Source organism: Semicossyphus pulcher, unplaced genomic scaffold (genome assembly GCF_022749685.1).
Source record: "Semicossyphus pulcher isolate SPU_LCO1_2020_fin unplaced genomic scaffold, fSemPul1.0.p SCAF_19, whole genome shotgun sequence".
NCBI classification, from domain to species: domain Eukaryota; kingdom Metazoa; phylum Chordata; class Actinopteri; order Labriformes; family Labridae; genus Semicossyphus; species Semicossyphus pulcher.
This window is the reverse complement of record NW_027211692.1, coordinates 19,098,858-19,117,862: the sequence shown is the minus strand read 5'-3', so window position 1 is coordinate 19,117,862 and position 19,005 is coordinate 19,098,858. Positions and strand designations below refer to the sequence as shown.

General features: G+C 41.6%; 3 protein-coding genes across 5 annotated transcripts in view; all 3 read left to right on the top strand.

Moving 5' to 3' along the window:
- The first annotated feature begins 114 nt into the window (after positions 1–114).
- On the top strand, positions 115–3,458 carry fbxo36a (F-box protein 36a). The gene is made up of 6 exons (XM_069669040.1): positions 115–210; positions 441–549; positions 794–966; positions 1,133–1,275; positions 3,021–3,127; positions 3,337–3,458. The coding sequence occupies exons 1-6, from the start codon at positions 115–117 to the stop codon at positions 3,456–3,458; spliced, it is 750 nt and encodes a 249-aa protein (XP_069525141.1).
- On the top strand, positions 3,169–13,171 carry zbtb38 (zinc finger and BTB domain containing 38). Of its 3 annotated transcripts, none has more exons than XM_069669078.1 (2): positions 3,169–3,258; positions 8,629–13,171. In XM_069669078.1, the coding sequence occupies exon 2, from the start codon at positions 8,629–8,631 to the stop codon at positions 12,283–12,285; it is 3,657 nt and encodes a 1,218-aa protein (XP_069525179.1). In that variant the 5' UTR covers positions 3,169–3,258; the 3' UTR covers positions 12,286–13,171. The 3 variants fall into 3 exon arrangements, with proteins under 3 accessions (XP_069525179.1, XP_069525178.1, XP_069525181.1); XM_069669077.1 differs by lacking the exon at positions 3,169–3,258 and adding an exon at positions 5,699–5,774 and having other exon boundaries at positions 8,418–13,171; XM_069669080.1 differs by lacking the exon at positions 3,169–3,258 and adding an exon at positions 5,715–5,774.
- A 2,716-nt stretch (positions 13,172–15,887) lies between these two features.
- The window catches only part of rasa2 (RAS p21 protein activator 2), a 33,219-nt gene continuing 30,101 nt past the window's right edge, over positions 15,888–19,005 (top strand). The window contains exons 1-2 of the mRNA XM_069668385.1: positions 15,888–15,962; positions 18,672–18,795. Coding sequence (XP_069524486.1) covers positions 15,905–15,962; positions 18,672–18,795 — 182 coding nt within the window. The 5' untranslated portion in view covers positions 15,888–15,904. The remainder of the gene's footprint in view (positions 15,963–18,671; positions 18,796–19,005) is intronic.

Sequence of the window (19,005 nt, the reverse complement as noted above, 5' to 3'; positions counted from 1 at the left end):
TATCGACTCACACCAGCGTACCATAAAACAGATGGACCTGTCTTCTCTACCGTTGTGTAAGTACTGTTATTTCAGTTGCTTTTCAGTTGTCATGGCTACAGTTCTGCGTCCAAAATGGCGTCCTTACTTGGGGAGCAGCTATTTCAAATTAGTGGTCAAGGTCCACCTCCTCCAAAAGATTTTTTCCAACTTGTTATTAGCAAAAATGAGGTCGAGTATATGGTTGAGTGTTTATTTAATGTAGAGTATCAAAGCCTAACTTTGTAAAAAGCTAAATGTTGACAGGACGGTGCATGTTATTGATGGTAGCTTTATTTTAAGTTAGTTAGTTAGCTAGCTGGCTTGAAATGGCTCCTTGCCGGGGGTTAACATTACATACTTTAGCCTTACCCTCTAGTGAAATGTGTAATGTTTCCCCTTTTATTTTTGTCCCATTTTAGGTTATACTGAGGTCATGGAAGATTTCAGTGCGGCTTGAATCCAGGGGCGCTGCACCCAAAGAGATCAAAAAATCCCATCACGATTTCCTGCATAACAAAATGCTGCATCGTACGTTTTCCTTATCTAGAATGATAGCTAGATTATTTATCCCCTGTGGATTAATTTGCATGTCACAACAGTTCGCATGGTACTAAAAACCCATTTGAATTGTCATTCATATTGACTGCTATAGTAATCTGTTTGGGCTAGAAAGCATATGCATTTATGAAATTCTATCATCTGACGGAGAATGCTGAGGGAGGTTTTCATATATTTTACGTCCAGGCTGTGTTTTGCCACTCTTAATCTATAGAACAAGTCGGTGCTGCTTTTGGGCAGAGGATCCTGGAACACGCAGTATCACTTTGTCAAGGAAAGTTTGATTACCTGGAGCGCTTACCTGATGACCTTTTGCTCAGAATCCTGTCCTACCTCGAGCTCAAAGACACAACACTGCTGGCACAGGCTTCACATAGATTCAGAAAGGTGAGAGATTCTCAATTGCTGAATTTACAACAGTACACGGTTGTCTATAGATAGATAGATAGATGTACTTTATTGATCCCTAACCCTTTCTGGCATATACGTTTGTGATCACAAGCATTTGTACACTTGTGTCTTGTTGTCTTGTGCTCTCATTGGACTGTACCAGCTCTGCAATTCTGAAAACTTTTGGGAGCAGACTGTGAGGAATCGCTGTGCTGAGTTTACGAGCGACATGGAGGCCATTGCAAATGTCATGGGCTGGAGGAAAATGTTTTTCACCCTTTTCCACCCCAGTAGCAGTAAGGAGTGGTAAAGCTGAAGTTTTATTAAAACAACTACAAAACTAATGATATTACAGTAGTCAGTTTTATTTTTGCATCCTGTGAGAAAAGAGCCAGTGTTTTGAGTGAGGTTTAGTGAGTTTAAAATGCATTGTTGAGTTATGTGCACTACAAAAAAATGTATCCCATTGGTTGAAAAACCCTAATATTCTTCTGAACAAATCAGTTTTTGTATGTATTGCTTCATCCATGTTAGATTTTGGATGACAAATACCAGCAGGATTCAATGGTAAATGGACTCCACTTATAGCTCTTCTTTAGTCTTCCAACCACTCAAAGCGCCTTTACACTGCATGTCACATTCGTCCTTTCACATTCACACACTGATGGCAAAGCTACTATGCCAATCTCCAATCAGATCTATGCACATTCACACACCGAAGGCTATGCCCTTGGAAGCAATTTGGGTTTCAGTGTCTTGCCCAAGGTCACTTCAACATGTGAACCTTAGCAGACAGGGATCAAACCCCCAACCTTCTGATTGAGAGACAACCCACTCTACCGCTGAGCCACAGCCGCCCCGAATGAATTGATAAAGTTACTTGCAATTTACAATTGCAGCAAAAAGTTTAATATTAATTTCAAACTAAATGAGCATACTGTGAAATATAGTATTTGTGTCCCATTGTGTTTCCTGAAAAACAACTGCTAAATATATTCTAAAAAAAGGCTTAGAACAAAAAGTTGATACTTGCAGCACTAGTCCTGCTGACGTATCAGGAAAAAATGCGCTATTTTGACTTATACTTCCTGTTTACATTTGCCAGTGAGCTGTTCTTGCGCCCTCTGCTGAAGGCTCTCTACACTCTATGGTGTCTCTGCCTTCAGCCAACCTGGGTTTGTATGTGGTCTAAATGCTGTGTTCACTCATGTAGCCACCAGAGGGAGCAACATGGCAAAATAAAGTAGATTCAGATGATGGGAGGAGGAGGATCAAGCAAATAAACCCTAGGGTAACGTGTGCAAAACAAGTGTTGTAATCCTGGTTACCATATCCAGGCGTAAAGAGTACAACAAAGTACTCTAGATAGAAACCAAATACAAATACGTCTGTAAGGGCAACTTCAACACTGGTCCTACCTCACCTGAAACCTGCACAAGCAAGATACAGTAGCGTAAGACAAAGGTATGCACTGTTTTCTTTTTATACCTTAGTGGACAGAGACAACATATGGTGCCATATATAAGAGCAGCTACGTACAAGAGTACTGACCTTGTTTTCTAGTGTCACCAAAGGGTGACAGAACAGGAGCACAAACATAGGTCATTCCACTGTCCTGTGTTCAGGGACGAGAGGAATGTGTAGTTTTCCAGCATGTTACATAAAGGCCATCCAACAAACGTTATTCATCATTAAATATTCTTCTTCACAAAGAATAGCTGGGTGTTAGAACAATCTGATATGACAGCGAGCCGATCTGACTGGTCAGAACTACGGCCTATTATTAGCCTCTGAACACTGGATACCGCCTTCTCAGCTGAGTCTGGTCTAGGAGGAAAAATATTCATTACGTAACAATAAAGGATCTGTCTCCCGACCCACTTCCTGAATACCACAGCAGCAACTAGGCCCCAAACTGAGGCAGAGCGGAAGCCTCATCCATTTGTTTGCCGGAGCAGTGGAAAGCAGTGCCGGTTGTTTTCTGCTTATCCCTTTTGCCTCCACACATTCACTGCACCACCCCTCCTTCTCCTGCTCTCTTTGTGGGTCAGTGATGCAGCGGGAGTGACGCAGCAGTGGCAGCACAGCAGGAACAGGGAACCTCTGCCAGAACCAGAGTCCACAGGCAACTTCCAGACAGCAGTGAAGAGGGAAGATGGTAAAGGCCTTAATCTAGGCCAAAGGGAGAATAGGAGTCGTGTCTCCTTTCCTCCTCCTAAACAAACACCACAGAGACTTCCATAGCGGCGGAGACAAGCCCAGCAAGATCTTCCAGACAGAAGCATTTTGGTAGGCGACTCAAAGTGTGAGTGCTTGTTAAGGCAGAAACCTAAGTGCTACCAGGGATGAGTGTCTTTGTATGCTTAGAGTGTGAATGCTTTGAGAATGAGGATGAGGCCTACTCAGCCTTGTACTGCGGTCTGTGCCTCCCTGCTGATCAGCGTCTCTACAGGCCGCAGCTGCGCTTACTGAGCATCAGAGGCCTGTAAACTTTGCATTGCTGTTATATATGCATCCTAGCTGTGATATCGAGTGAGGGTGACATGGTGCTTCTTCCAAAATACCTCGTATGATCCATTTTATATAATAATATCTAATTGCTTTAGGTAAGGGCCGTGATATTTTCCATTTGTCTATTTCGGTTGGGATTTTATAAAAAAAGTTTCCCAATTCTAACATAAACATTAATAATGGTCCTCAAACCTGCATTTCGCAAAGAACGTTTCCCCCAATTATGACTGGTACAATAATTTTAAATGGTCTGCTCGGATTTATTTAAAGCCATTTATTTGATTAGATTACCAGAGATGCATTTTACCCTTAGCGCATATAAGGTATACATTCTTTCCTGTACATACAAATTAGTGGCTGTTTTGTGTTAGACGTCTAGGACAAGAGGACTCACCGCACAAAGAAGCAATGGTTTAGAATGCTGAGATGTATTTGTACATTCACTGTTAAAACCTGCACTAACACATAAACTAAAAAATGCTCCACATTCTGTACATTCTCTTCAAATGCCACCTGATCCTCCTTGTTCAGGTCTCGGGTGCCAGAAACGACTGACAGGACTCTCTGTTGGCTGTGTTGGTTGCTCCACACTTATCCCACTTCAGCTTCAGCCTGGCTCCAGACCTAGTTTCCTAAATATAGACGTTCTAGTAGAGCAAAAATACTCTAAAGCTACCGTTGCCTTTATTGTATTCTGTTTTTTGTGCATTTGATTGTCATACTAATGTAGTGTTAAAATTTTACTTCCTGACAACCTAACACACTGGCTGCTCCCCTGGCTAATGTAGAAGTCTCTAAATAAGCAGGTCTTTCTTTTAGCACCAAAAATAGAAGACCGAGCCTGTGGTCAATTGCGTATTCATGAAACCAACACTATGTGATGTTCTGCGCATAGAAAAGGGAACAGAACAACACAGCAGCGGCTAAGATGTAAGGTTCATCGAGTTCATTTTAAGAGACAAAGCAACAACCCTCCACGAATAGCCTGTTTCCTCCCTCCAGGGCAAAGAGTGAGTGCATGCATAATGATATAGCACCTGCTGCTTTGTCTTTTGAAGTCAACAATACGTGAAATTAAATGGCTTTGAAACTGGTTTAAAGTGGGATTCAGACAGCATGAGGATAAGACCGACGCAGTCATATGACTACACTCAGTTGTGTAAATAAAAGAGCAGCTTCCGTCCTCAGAGGCTAGTGAGAGGCTCACAGTGTTATGTCGGGTTCAGCTTCCACCCCTCCCCCTGCAGTCTGCAGTGCTGACGCATCTGCTGCTTTTGCATCAATCAGCAGCCTCCATATAGGTGTACCGAGAGTCCCCGCTGATAGCAGGACTCTCTTTTCTCCCTCTCTGCCTTGCATGCAGTTTGCACGCTCACTGCAATGGTGAGACAAAGCATCGATGAACATCTGTCCTGTGTCTGCAGCGATACATAATAGGACAGTAGTCACTGCCATCTTCTCTCGGGTTCTGCATTACCTAACCACAGTGACTGCGTAAGCACGGAAGAGGAGCTTTGGTGTTATAGATTGCTGCACGAACAGAGCATGTGTGCACAAGCATGAAACAGATGGCGTAGCTTTATGCATTCGAGGTGCACGTCGTTTCATCAAGATAATTTGGTTTTTGCAAAAGACATTTTTCCTTGTGGTCAGCTTAATGCATCAGGATCTAGCTGATGCTGATGTGGTGCTGAGGAGATTTAATACGCCGCTCGTTGTACCCCTCACTCTACGCTGCTACCAGCAATGCAGCTGAGCGTTTCCTCTGGCTGGGGCATTGAGTGCAGAGCTGGTGTGTGATGTAGCACCCAGCATCTCTCCGCTCTCCCCACAGCCCTCTGCCATGCTTAATAAAAGTTGCCGTTTCCTTCTGAGTGGCTCCAGAGCGAATGCTTCAGTTGCCTAGCTAGCACAAAGGCAGAGCCATATTCCGGTTTAGCTGCACGCTGTATTAAACTGTGAGTTATTCCTATAGCTGTAGTAGGACAGAAGAGGGACAGTCAAAGGAGGGCAGGGCAGATCTAGCCCAGGACCCGGGCTGCATGGATAGAGGCGAAGGACGTTGGAGCCGGAGTCATCTGCACACAGAGAGGGAGGGAGAGGAAGAAAGACGTCAGAAAAAGCTCTGCTTCTGACAACACCACTCTTCAGCGACCATCATAGAAAAAAATACTTTCGCCTTGCTCTCACGAAACTGTTTTTCATGTATAGTTGGCAGTATTGAGGGCTGTAGAGAAGGGATACTGCATGACACTGCTTCCTGTTCGCCGTGCATCTTTCTCTGAATTACTAAGGTATGTTTTGCATGGTTTCCTTCAATTTATAACCTGTTTTTTTTTTGTTGCGGAAGTACGCTTTGCAGGGGTGCGTGAAGTGGCTTTTGCTTTGACATTTCGCTCGGTGTTTGATGAGATTGTCTGTTTGCGATACTCATTTCATGGTTTGTGGTTTGGTGTAGGGGGATTTTTATTTTACAGGTCGAGACGTAAAAGAAATATTTCAAACGAGCTTTGAAGCTAAAGTAAGGTTGGGTGTGGCAAAAATCATTAACACTGATGACAAATTCTACATTTCCGCTCAGCATGTGGTGGCACTACACCACAACAATTGGTATACATTTTGAATAACGAAAGCGTTAAAGTCAAATAGCAAACTAGAAGATGTGAAACTGCTTCTTTAAGCAGCATGATCTGAGCGATGAGTATAAAAGCAGTAGCATATCACTTGCTGTTATCAGATGAGAAAGTCCTTTGAGTAGCATTTCTGCAGCAGACAAAGACACACAGACTACGAACAAACACAAAGTATACTGGAGCGGAGACAAAGGCAAACCTTGATGCTCTGTAGGCTGCTGTGTGCTGCAGGTTCTCACAGAGGGCACGATGTATGTGGGAGACAGGGAACCGAATACCCGGACAGCTAATACAGTCACTTGCCATCCAGCTGAATCCCAATAAGTGCTGCGCCATAGCATGTTGCCATGACAACGGAGGCCTGTCTGAGAAAGAAGGCAGGAGGCTGGTTGTGTTTTCAGCAGTCTGAGGGGCTTTAAAGAACGGCGGCCATATTGTATTTGTTGCATAAATGGAAAATTGGTAATGAGTGAAAAAAACTTACATAAAATGCCATCACTGATTCATTACCTAGACCACGCTGAGTAAAAAAAATATTCCTGTAAATTAATTACATGTAAGAGAAGAAATGCACACATATTTCCAAAGAGAGCGTCGTGTCCAAGACACAAAATCTAACTGTATATCATTTATTTTACTGAATCTTGGTTTGATATAATGTGTTGAGTGTTTATACAGTTTAATTTGCACTGACTTAATCTCTTCGTTTTAATATTGACCACGACAAATTAAACTTCCAGTTATTGAGCGGAAGCGTGAAAGAACAAGGAACAATTTTACAACAGACAGAAACTAAATATAGCCATGTTGCATCCAGTGTAGTAAAAGCATCTCAAGTAAATAGCACAGTCACTGAACGACTTTTACTGCAGCCATTTATGAAAGGAATCACTTCTCACTGAGCCAAAGTGAAACGGTGTGAATAAAGTTGATGCAGATGTGATGATTCATGCGTTACAAGAGCAAGCTAAATGTGTCTTAGCAGGTACAGTCAGCATGCTATGTGAAACATGCTAAATGACTCAGTACAGACTCAAACCGCACTGACTCTGCTATGAGTGGGCCACGATAAGAACATCAAGCAGGGTGATACATGCTGTTACAAAAAAGCTATGAATGAACTGCCTCTAACAGTTGCAGGCTGCAGGTCATTGCAGTTTATTGTCAGAATTAAACAAAGCCACAAACGCGCCCTCTTCAATATACAACAACGATGTTGTTCGCTGCCTTACCGGAAATCTGCTTCGCCTAAGCAGATTCATCGCCATTTTTAAGACTAAGACGTGTCCTTCAGATGTAGTATTACAATATTATTATTATTAGTCTGTTGCTTTGAATAGGCAGAGGAGTGATATTATTTCTTCCTTATGTACTTCTGTGTTTCTATATATCACTTGTCCTTCCTGGCAGCTGCCACTAATTAACTGTTTCTTATAGTTAGTGTTACAAGTGTTACAATGTCTGTTAAGACAACTGATGAAGGGAGTGTATGAGTCATCAGTGTGTAACTGTCCGCATCTCATTTGCATATTAACCTTGGCCTTAGGAAGAATAAGTCACAACAACTGAACCACGCTGAGTGCGGAGCTGTGTTAGCACACTGAGTTAATTACCACTGAGTTATTACAATTAATATTGTCAACAAAAACAGAAGGAGCCATTGCATATTTTTTACCAGGTGCAGGGCTTCACGTGCATATAGGGGTGATGCTGTTGTTTGTCTTCCGATGACTTTGTTCTGGGATTAGAACAACCAACTCAGGTTGTTCATGAGAATAATATTCTATGTATGAAAAAGCAAATGAATCCACAAAGAAAACCAGCAATGAAACAGAAAGGTAATTATTTGGCTGACAAAAAGTTGTTGCTTATAGGAAGCAATTAAGAACTTCATTAGTTAGATCACAACACCGTATTAATCACAACCGTCACAATTCTTTCTCAGTAGTATCATTTTCTTTGAAAAAATAGATTCTCACAGTATCGGCCTCTTAAACTCATATTGAAAGTAGCCTCCACAATGCCTTCCCACATGTCTTCCGGCATATAAAAACAGTACTCCAGTCAATCATAAACCCATTACTCAAAACTATCATTGCAGCACAGGCTGGCACAGACTAATGACTACAGCTCAACCGTTGCTGTAACATAATGCTTCTCTACAACAATTCAATCAGACAAGCTTTAAAAAACTAATCTAACAAGTGTCCTCAATTTTGAATATTTTATGCTTGTCAGTCTTAAACTCAGTATGTGACCCATTCATTAAAGCTTAAACTGTTTGGATTTATGTTACTGAAACAGGATGGAGATCATCATAGCTGGAGTCACAACTGTTGACCAGACTGTCTGCACTGAAGCTCATCTATCAGGACATCACTGCCATCTAGTGTTAGAACACTGGAAAAGCTCAAATATTTTCAAATACAAAATGTACACAAATCGTCTGCATCTTTCTAAGAGTCAGATCCACCATTTTACAATAACCTGATGTCACTATTTCTTTCTTTTTTAGATGACTGTGGTGTCCCCATGCACTCAGAACCTGATGGATAGTGCTCACCCTCAAACTGTGCTTACCAAACTCAATGAGCAGCGCTCACAAGGCCTTTTCTGTGATGTTACCATTGTGGTGGAGGATGTTAAGTTTCGGGCCCACAAGAACATCCTTGCAGCCTGCAGCGGGTACTTCAGGAACGCTCTGACAACGCCTGAAACATTTAACTCGAGCCAGGTGCTGGAGCTGATGGACCTGAAGTCTGAGGTTTTCGCCAGTATCCTCAACTTTATCTACTGCTCAAAAGTGATAACACCGGGTGTAGAGGACACAGGGGGGCTAGTGGCAGCTGGCAAAAGACTTGGAATTCCTTTTTTAGAGAAACTTGCAGAACAAGAGAGGCGGGATGAATCTGTTAAACCCACAGATTCCAGCACAGCCCCAGTGTCTAAAAAAACAAAGAAGGAAGCTCCCAGGCCTGAGGAGATCGACAGTGCCACAGGGCCACGCATCACCAATGCCTTCTCCATCAATGAAGTTTGTCCTGGGAACAATCTTTTCACCCCACTGGTTCAAACCAACGGGGAGAGGCAGTCACCAGATGTGGGACAGCTCCCATCAAGTTGCCCTACATCTTCCTGCCACAACGGAAACAATGAGACAACCCAGGCCCTCTCAGAGCACTCGTACGCAGTCAGCAAATCTACTGAAAGCACGGAAAGCAGTCAATGGGACAGTAAGGTCTTAAAGCCAGCAATACCACAGCCAAAGCAACTCCTTTACAGGAACACAGGCCCCCTTAAAAAGCGCCACAGGCTGAGAGGCACTTTGTGTAAAAGTCTACTACCAACACCAGCTGAACCAGAAACAGATCAACCAAATACAATCAACCCCATACTAGCTGATGGTGTTCCTGCTGCAGCTCTTGCAGTCACGACACCACCCCCGCTTTTTTCAGAGTCAGAAATAGAAAAACGTATAGAACCAGGGCTTCCTATAGCCCCTGACAACGCTCGAATGGAGCTGGGTCCACCACCCCTTTCCCCTCACACAGAGGATAGCATTTCAATCTACGGATGTGAGCACTGTCCAGAGATATTCACAAATAAAGCTCTTCTCACTGTTCACTCAGAGGTACACAAAAAGCGTTTCGTCAGTCATTTGTTTTGCAAGTTTTGTCACAGAAAGTTCATACACCTCAAACGGCTGCGGAACCACGAGCAGGCCTGTCCAAAAGCTGCAAGAGGACCACCTAAACTACAAGCCACTGACATGCCTACCAAAGAGTTAGAGCTCCATTCAGAGGAAATGCCAAACATAGAGAGCATCATAACACAGCTTCCCTCCCCTGACCCCTCCACCCCAGAGCCCTTTCAACCGGACCAATCTGAGCCTCCACGGGAGGAGAAGGTAGTGAGGCCAGGTGGCGGTCAAAGGAGATACAACTGCAGTGTATGTAAACGGGTCTATGTGACCCTCTCCAGTCTGAAGCGGCATGAGAATGTACATTCCTGGCAGAGGGCCTATCCCTGTCATTATTGTAATAAAGTGTTTGCCTTGGCAGAGTACCGTACTAAGCATGAAATCTGGCACACAGGTGAACGCCGTTATCAGTGCATTTTCTGCCTGGAGACATTCATGACATATTATATCCTCAAGAACCATCAGAAGTCTTTTCACGGCATTGATCCCAGTCTAGCTGTTAAGAAGAAATCCGCCAATGGCGGGCTGAAAGCCAGTGTGTATCCAATCAAACTGTACAGGCTTTTGCCTATGAAGTTTAGAAAGAGACAATACAAAACGTATAGTGAGACATACTCAGAGAGTCTGGAAAAAGGGGATCAAGCCCCACTAGATAGCAGCTCTCTTATCCCACCATTTGAAGAAAATAGTCTGATCAGCCATCCTGACACTGTTTCATTCCCTCTGACATTCATGGCAACGACAAAGATGGTGGCACCAGTCATGCCTCGCATCAGCTTTGACAAGCCATGTGACCAAGATATTGACCAAAGTCTGAGCAGTGAATTGGAAATTCAGAGAGGCATAGGAAAAGAGGCTGAGAATAGAGAGCCGGCCTTCATTAACATTGACAGTACCTTCTCTTTGCAACCCAGTACAAAGCCTCCTGCAGTGGGTTACAAAGACAGTTCTTTAGCACTAAGTCACTCCGAGCACATTGGTCATAGTGTGCCATTCTTAAATTCTTTAAACAATGTTAAAAAGTTAGGTGAGCTATCAGCTTCTGCAAAAAGAGTTGAGGATATGACCAAGGAGTTACTTCAATCAAGCACCGAGAATCTGGTGCGTGATAAGACGATGGGGGCAAAGATTGAAACATATATTGCCAAACCTGTATGCCCAGGTCCATCTGTGGACGGTTCTGCCATGCCGCTCTGTCAAATAACAGTAAAAATAGGCAATGAAGCCATCATCCGCCGTCGAATCAAAGGATCCAAGCTCTTCCCCAGAAAGAAAAGGAGAATCAGAGAAGTGAATGAAGAGGAGAGCCCAAGTCAATGTCCTAAAATAAGGGAAAACTCAGAGAGTCCCAGACTTCGACTCAGAAATGAAGTCACTGCTGCCACAGAGACATTCGATGATCCCAATGACCTTGATGCAGCTGATATGCTTTGGCGTCCCTACTATTCTTACAAAGCTAAAAAGAAAAGAAAGAAGCTGAGATTCAAGCACAGAAAAGCTTTGTTTCAACATTACCCAGAAGCATCTGTGGACAGAACTGCTGCCAGTGAGGCCCCTCTTGATAGAAGTAGTAGGCTGACAGAAGAGAGCGTCTCGGGTGGAAGTGGAGAGGTGAAACGTACCTTTAGCAGGAACTCCAGCCCGAGGGCCACATACAACTGTGACATCTGTGACAGCTCTTTCATCACAGAGACCGGTCTGAGGGCTCATGTTATTGGTTCCCACCCATGTTTCTGTCGGACCTGTGGTAAACAAGGTCCCCCTGGAGAGGCACCTGCTGGTGGTGATTACATCTGCAACAGCTGTATGGAAAATGGCTCCTGCTTTGATAATACACCCCGGAGCCCTAACCCAGAGAAGAAGTATCGCTGCTCCTTCTGTCCCCAGCGTTTTCTCTACCTTGCCACCAAGAGGAGCCACGAAAAAAAACACCAGGAGACAAATGATGAGGGATATAATTTTGACAACTTGACACCATGTTCAAAATACACGAGTGAAGGCAATAAACAAGACATCGTCAAAGCAGAACACACAGACAATCAAGGAGGCCCTGACATCAAAAGTGAAAGGGTGGAAGGAGAACTATTTTCCATTGATAAAATTAAGCCTAAAATCGAGGATACATCTGACTTCATGCCTTTGACTGCCTACCAAGACATGTCGTATTCCAAAATTAAAAGTCCACTATTGCCCTGCATTGACCCAGGTTTTTCCCAGACACCCTCGAAGGTCAAACATAAAATGCCGAAAAAAAAGATCAACGCACAGCATTCTATGCATCCCATCTCAAAAAAACAAGCCTATGACAGAGACAGCAACATGGATATTTTGACAGCGGCAAGAAAAAACATTCACAATGACCGTAAAAAGTCCTATAAACTCTTTAAGACCAGTGACTCTGAAAGTAAAGCTTCCCACATTTCTATACACAAGCCAGAGAAATGGGTGTGCAAGGAGGAGCCATTTTTCTAAAGATCTTTGAGGACTTTGATCAACAATAGAAAAAAATGGATGGGAAACGCAAGATTTTGTAAAGTTGAGCTCAATAAAATGTGTTGAATGGACAGTTACAATGAGAATCTAATATCAGTATAGGCTGTACTTTCTTCCTTCTCAATGTCAATGACTGAGGGATTTTTCACCTTTGTAGAAGATATTTTTTGGATATTATAGGACCTTCTGACACAGACTGTACTTTTGTCCATTGTCTATGCATACATGGCAGTCTCATTGACACGACTGTAACCTCAAGAAGATACATGTAGGTTAGAAATGTTTCTTCACACGGTGTGCAATTTCAGAAGAAAGGCAAGATGTGTTAGACAACTGAAAAGCTACCTACTATAGTTACATCTTCACTTTTTGAAACATGTGTGGGGAAAACAATATGCATTTTGCAACTGTAAAATTTCTGAAACATCCGTTGAGTTAACATGCCATGTTAAGTTGCACTTTATAGTTAGACAAAGCTAATCTATCTTAAATACTTATGATTACATTTTAATTCTAAGCAGCATTACTTCTGTTTTAATTTCATATTTACAAATGGCACCATTGAGATTAAAGTTCTTATTTTTTGTGTTTATGTAAAAAAACATGTTGAACTATTTAAATAAATGTTGTTGATATTCTAAACAGTTAAACCCTGTTCTCATTTAATCTGGTTAAAATACTGTAAACACCTGAACATTAACTCACATTATTCAGTGACCACTAGATGACACATTGTACGGCAAGAACAGGGAAATCATTCAGTGTGGAATTGTGAAGATTGGTTATTTTGAAAAAGTGGTCAATTTTAAAATAGCCAAATTTAAAACCGCCAAATGGGTGGGGGAAAAAAAAAATCTGTTCCTCAAATCTAAAGCCAGATAGTGGTTACTTGGTCCTCCCAGTCCTTTGGGGACCTGCAGCCCATCTGAGAAGTTCATTCCCTCATTTTTCCACTCAAACTGCATCTGTATTTAGAGTTGGGCCTCAAGACAATATTTCCAGACGGTTACAAATTCCTTGCTTCTTCCTAAGACTGTCATTGAGTTGTAACACATGGATCATAAGGTTTATGTAAAAATGTCATACAGGCTACATATTGAATCGACTTTGATGTAGTCTGTTATTTAATACAGCTTAAATACCTATTTAAAAACAACAATTCATGTGATGTTATTGATAATATTCCAGATTGTAGGCAGCATTTTTATTTACATTTCATTTAATATTGTAATCAGAGCTACTGGCATAAAGAGCCACTGCACTTTGAGATAAGTAAAGACTAGTTGCACTAATATGAAAAGGGCAAGGGCTCTCTAAATTGTAGTAGCTGTTATTGTACTTCAATAAAATATAATATACACACTAAACATTGACTTGATATAATGATCATTAATTCCATATATTTTTGTGTTATGAAAACTAACCTATAGATAATCTTGGTAGGGTAAATGGTAAGTCTATAACAAAATAAAGGTAAAACATCTAGATGAGACATCATCAGAATAAAGGTCTTGTGAATTAGTGTGTGCAAGGTGTTAACTAAAATATTGCATAGAAATTGTTTATAAAAGTTATAATGCATACCTGACCACCCTTTCAGGCTCCTTGCTACTATGAGCGATGGAGATCAGACCGAGCAAAAAGCAACATCACCTTGAAAGAGAGGAAGAGAACACAGGATGTGAGTCACACTTTCATCTGATATCTGAGATATTGGAATAGGATTTGAATACAAATTAAGATAAAAAGGTGATAAAAACTATGTATGCATACATATTTTAAAAGATAGTTATACAGTTTTTTCCAATGAAATAAGCATTCACAAAGTGACCAATAAATCCTATAGAGTCATCCAAGCTATTTCCCAGCTATTTTCCAATGAATTATCCTGCTAAAAATGTAATCAGGAAAAGGTGCTAAATTCCTTAGTCTTGAAATTTAAATTGGCTTCACATGAGCCTGCTAACACCATTCGGTATTCATTAAAATATCATCTGTGTAAATTTGATCTTACAAAAAATGAGTAATGCTTGCGAATTTAGTAAGGTTTCTTTTTTCAAGACAGTTTAAAGTAATTTTTTTCGGGCCAAATCCTTCTTAAAATTCACCAGTTAACAGTTCCGCTTCAGGTATTTGTTGTTGAGTAGTGGTAATTCATTCACACAGGTGGTAACAGATTTAACTCAGCCTCACACAAGTGTGTCACATACGGACAGGGTTAACCCAAAGCCCTGTGGTGTCCAAGATTAGCAAGCTAAGCTAGCTTCACAAGTCAAAGTGTTGGGAATTACGGCTCTTAGAAAGGAGGCGGATCTTTTGAACAGCTCTCGGAAAGGAACGGAGTAATAAGATCCGAGGCGAGAGAGTGGTCAGATTCACGAACGTGCCTGCACTATATTTTCCTGTGTCAAGACACATGCTTTTAAAACTTAAAAGGAAACGGCAGAATAATGTAGGAACAAGTAATCAATCAAGTCATTGATTTGCCAATAATTTATGATACAACTTTGTATGACTACAGAGATGTCAACAAAAAAACAACAAACCTGGCGGAGGGTTATAATATTGCTCACCTTCACCAATATGTTGTGGCAACATGATTCTGCTGCACGTGACCTAGTATAGCCGAGTTCCAGTTGAAAAAAGGTAATCCGGCAAGTGGATCTAGGGCGGGCAGTGAAATTTGGGCACAACCAATCTTGGATCTCATCGGCTATGGTCTGAAGATTATAGCCTCTGGGGAAAGTGATGAACGTGCCGGGCGTGCAGCCAGCGGTTAGCGACAAACGACTTCCGGGCAAGACTTCCTTTTCCACGTGTTGCATTGTAAAAATCGTTTTTTTTGTGATTTACTTTAATTAACAGGCCTTACCTTTGCTGAAATTTCAAGATCATGATGCAAATTTGTAGAAAGTAAAAATGCAAGCTTAGTCAAGTCTGTCTTCAAGAGGAGAAGAAAAAAATAGTTTAAAATGCATATTTGTTGAACGGAGGTCAGATCGATAATATCTGACACATTCAAGGAAGTCGGGAAATCTAAATGCTGAACAGCTTTCGTGAAACCGTTTCAAGGGAATTTGTCTCAGGTTGAATTTTGACCTGGAACGGATTGTTAGCTGAACTTACATGCAGATGTCTGTTTATAGAGATAAAAAAGAAGGTCAAATGACAGCTGATGAGACCCGGGATCTCATTATAGCGCATTACATAACAACTATAATAACAACGGCTCTCACCTACGACTCGGTTCTCGTCGTTCGCACTAACGAGCCGTTCAAAAGAATCGGATCATTCGCGAACGTCACAACACTACAAGTCAAAGTATTAGCTGTTAGCGAGCTTTTTTGTTGCATAACGAGCAACACTAGAGAGAGAGCTTAATCCCTTTAAAAGTCATACGATCTTAAGAATGAAGGAGCAAAGGGCTCAAGCAAAGTGCTCCACTGCTAAGGACGCTTGATGTTTCTCCCGTGACTGTGTGTGCGGGACCTGACGTGACGCGGCGGTGGGACTGGCTCTCTTCACTCTGCCTGCACTCACAGACGGATGTGATGAACCAGCGTTGAATGCACCGGAGCAGCGACAGTCAGCTCTGACCATGGCGGAAGAGGACGACGCGAGTATTCGGATTTTACAGAGCCTGCGGGGTAAAATATGTAAGTTTGACTGGCACGCCGATGTTTTTCGTCTCTCACAGGGGGAGAGAGGTTGGTCGAACCAGCGCGAGTGGAAGCCGGAGGGGCGCGGCGTGCTCTCACAGTGTGGAGGCAGAGGAGCAGTTCATCTGGTCGGTCTGCTGGTTAACGTCAAGTTAGCCTAGCATGCTAGCAGCTGCTACTAGCTTGTTGTGAATGATTTCATTCATGGAGCAGGGCTTCTTGGACGTCAGCTAAGATGTGCAAGCAAACTGAGTGTTTTGTGCGTACTAGAAGTGTTAACCTTTTAAAAATAAGGGTTTTTATATGGACTTGAGCTGCCATGTTAGCCTAATCAACGTTGGTGATAAAGTAGGCTAGCTACTACCAACCGATTCAGTCTAACCATTTCAGATATAACGTTACTCACTGCAGGCATCTGACATTCAGCTATCTTATGTCTAATGTTTGACTATAATAACATTATTTCAGCGACAACATTCATTTTAAACGCTACGCTATCAAATTAAGTAACCAAGTAATTGTAATTCAGCCTTAAGAGATACATTAGCCACTCAAGTGTTTCAGTCAGACTCTTTTAATATATAAAATAACAAGTCATATCTTGGTCACAGGCTTGTGTGCTCTTTGACCTGCATGTGGAGGCTACTAACAGGAAACACTCATCATTTACATGTTCATCAACGATTAAAGCTTCCATAGCAATAGGATTTGCAAGCAAATTACTTCGATGTAGTTATTATATTGCAAACGGAAACATAAGCTTTAAAGTCAAATACCTAACTAGCTAGTTTCCTCATTCTCATTCACACACTGGGCTTGTCCAGTGAAGCGCCTACCTGCTGCAGGTTTGTTTTGTTTTCAAGACACATAGGGCTGCTTTTTATAAATGAATCCAATACATGCAATATGAGGGTGAGATTACTCAGGGTACACTCTACACCCACTGCATCGCCATCTCTATATTGGTGTTTGAGGTAAATTATCATGGTTAAGGTTTGGATCAGATTGCTTCATCTCTTTGGGACGTAAAGTAAAATGTTACCATATATGTTATTCCTTTGTATATTTATTAGCAGTAATAGAGGTATTTTAAATATGTTCTATGTATGCCAAATTACATTTTTCTATATGCGACTGAGAGACATTTTATGCTTGAAAATTAGGTGTAGACTGACATTACAAGCTATAAATGTGGCTTAACTGCATTGTTTACTGTGAGGCTAATGTAAGCTAAGTAGTATGTAATGCTCGTAAGCATAGGCCACAATAGGAAGACAACAGTTTCACTACTATGAATTAATGAGAAAACGGTAAGCAGAACAAAATAGAGGAACTATAATGGCATGTAACTCACTTTGCAGTCTTGCGAAACTCCATTCTTCCCTGTTCACACTTTGTCTTTTTTCCTTTAGCCTACATTATTAGAGATGGCATTCTGTGAAGAAGTATTATTAACACACTTTTAAGATGACCAGTTTCTTAAATGACCAAGCAGTCATCAGCCAAGACAGCCATTGTTTATGCACACTCTTTGACCTTTAGGTCATAGTTATCACAAGGTAACATGCTTCTGTTTTTAGTGGAAAAAGAGAAGAGATGACAGTAGGGCTGGTCTGCCAAAGTAAGTGGTTGTTTCTGTGTGCTTGTGTGCTTGTGGGCTCTACTCCCATCAGGTCAACCTGGTCTAAGCTTAGTGACATCCTGGCTGTGTTCACTGGCCATGCTAAGTTTACGCTCTTATTAATAGGCTGTTAAAAAGCTGATCTCATACTTGACTTTTCTTAATTAGGTCCCCACCTGGGCTTAGGGTGCCTGTCCTTAGCTAGAGGATCAATTTAGACTGCTATCTTTGCCTTTCTAATCCTCAGGTCTAAATCTGACTCATTGTGAAGTTATTGATAGTGCTGTACTTGCAGTGACTGCCATTAGCTGTTCTAGAGATTCCGGTTGAACTTATCTGGCTTTGATTTAGTAATTGAGAGTGTGCGTGTTGCACAAAACTCCATGACATGTAATCTGGGTCTGCCTGCAATGTAAGGGCAGTGTGTGTAAATGTTGTGTGTGTTACAAAGGTGTTATTTGTGAATCAGCGCTGTACCATCACCGCTGGTAACGCTGAGGAAGTCAGTGTTTCATGTTTTTAACCACATAGGAGGTGCAAGTCTTCTTCAGCTACATCCGCTCTTCAGCTCGCCCTGAAACCTGGCAAGAGCCAGTGTCCCGATATCAGCGTGAGAATGTTGATTGTAAAAGCATATTTCCTGCGTGTGATCTTTGATTGCAATTTCATATTGGTTCAGATTAGCACGTTTTAAGTCAGCTTCAGTGACATTAACCCTTACTTAAATGAATATTTTTTTTAATTAACTGTAGGGTTAAATACTTATGTTTATAATATATAACGTATTATTATAAACTGATCCAAACGTGCACATTTAGCTTATTGTAGATGTTTGACTCTCGACTTGTGCACGAATGCATTGAATTAGTGAAGCAAAATCTGAAACTTAAATGTCCCTTTTCTCAAAACCGAATGGATGTATCTATCTGTAAGCATGTATTTTAGTTATGTCATCTGATGTGCCAAAGACTATTGCACAGTGAACTCATGTGTATATGTTTTTGCAATTAATTAACAGTTATTACATTTTCCTTTCAACATGAGAATACTGTTATCTTGATGATGTTCTTCTCTCTGTGCGGCAGGTGAAGCTAAGAACCTCGGTCCAGTCTCGGGTCCAAATCGACAAAGGGATCTCTGCACTTTTTGCACCATAAGTCTGGATCAGGAGGAGGTGTTTCGCACAAAGGTGTTTGACAAAAGCGTCAGGTAGGAGGGAATCCCTGAAACTTCTCACGTGCTTTGAATAATGTTTCATGTGGATTATATTTCCAAATTCCATCTTGTTGTTGTTTTATTTCCAGTACAGGTTGCAGTTTTGTAGCTATTGCTGTACAGTAAGGTGTTGATTCTGTAAACATTACAGTACAGTGTCACCTTAAAACTTTACACCTTTATTATATTTAATTCAAAGTCGCA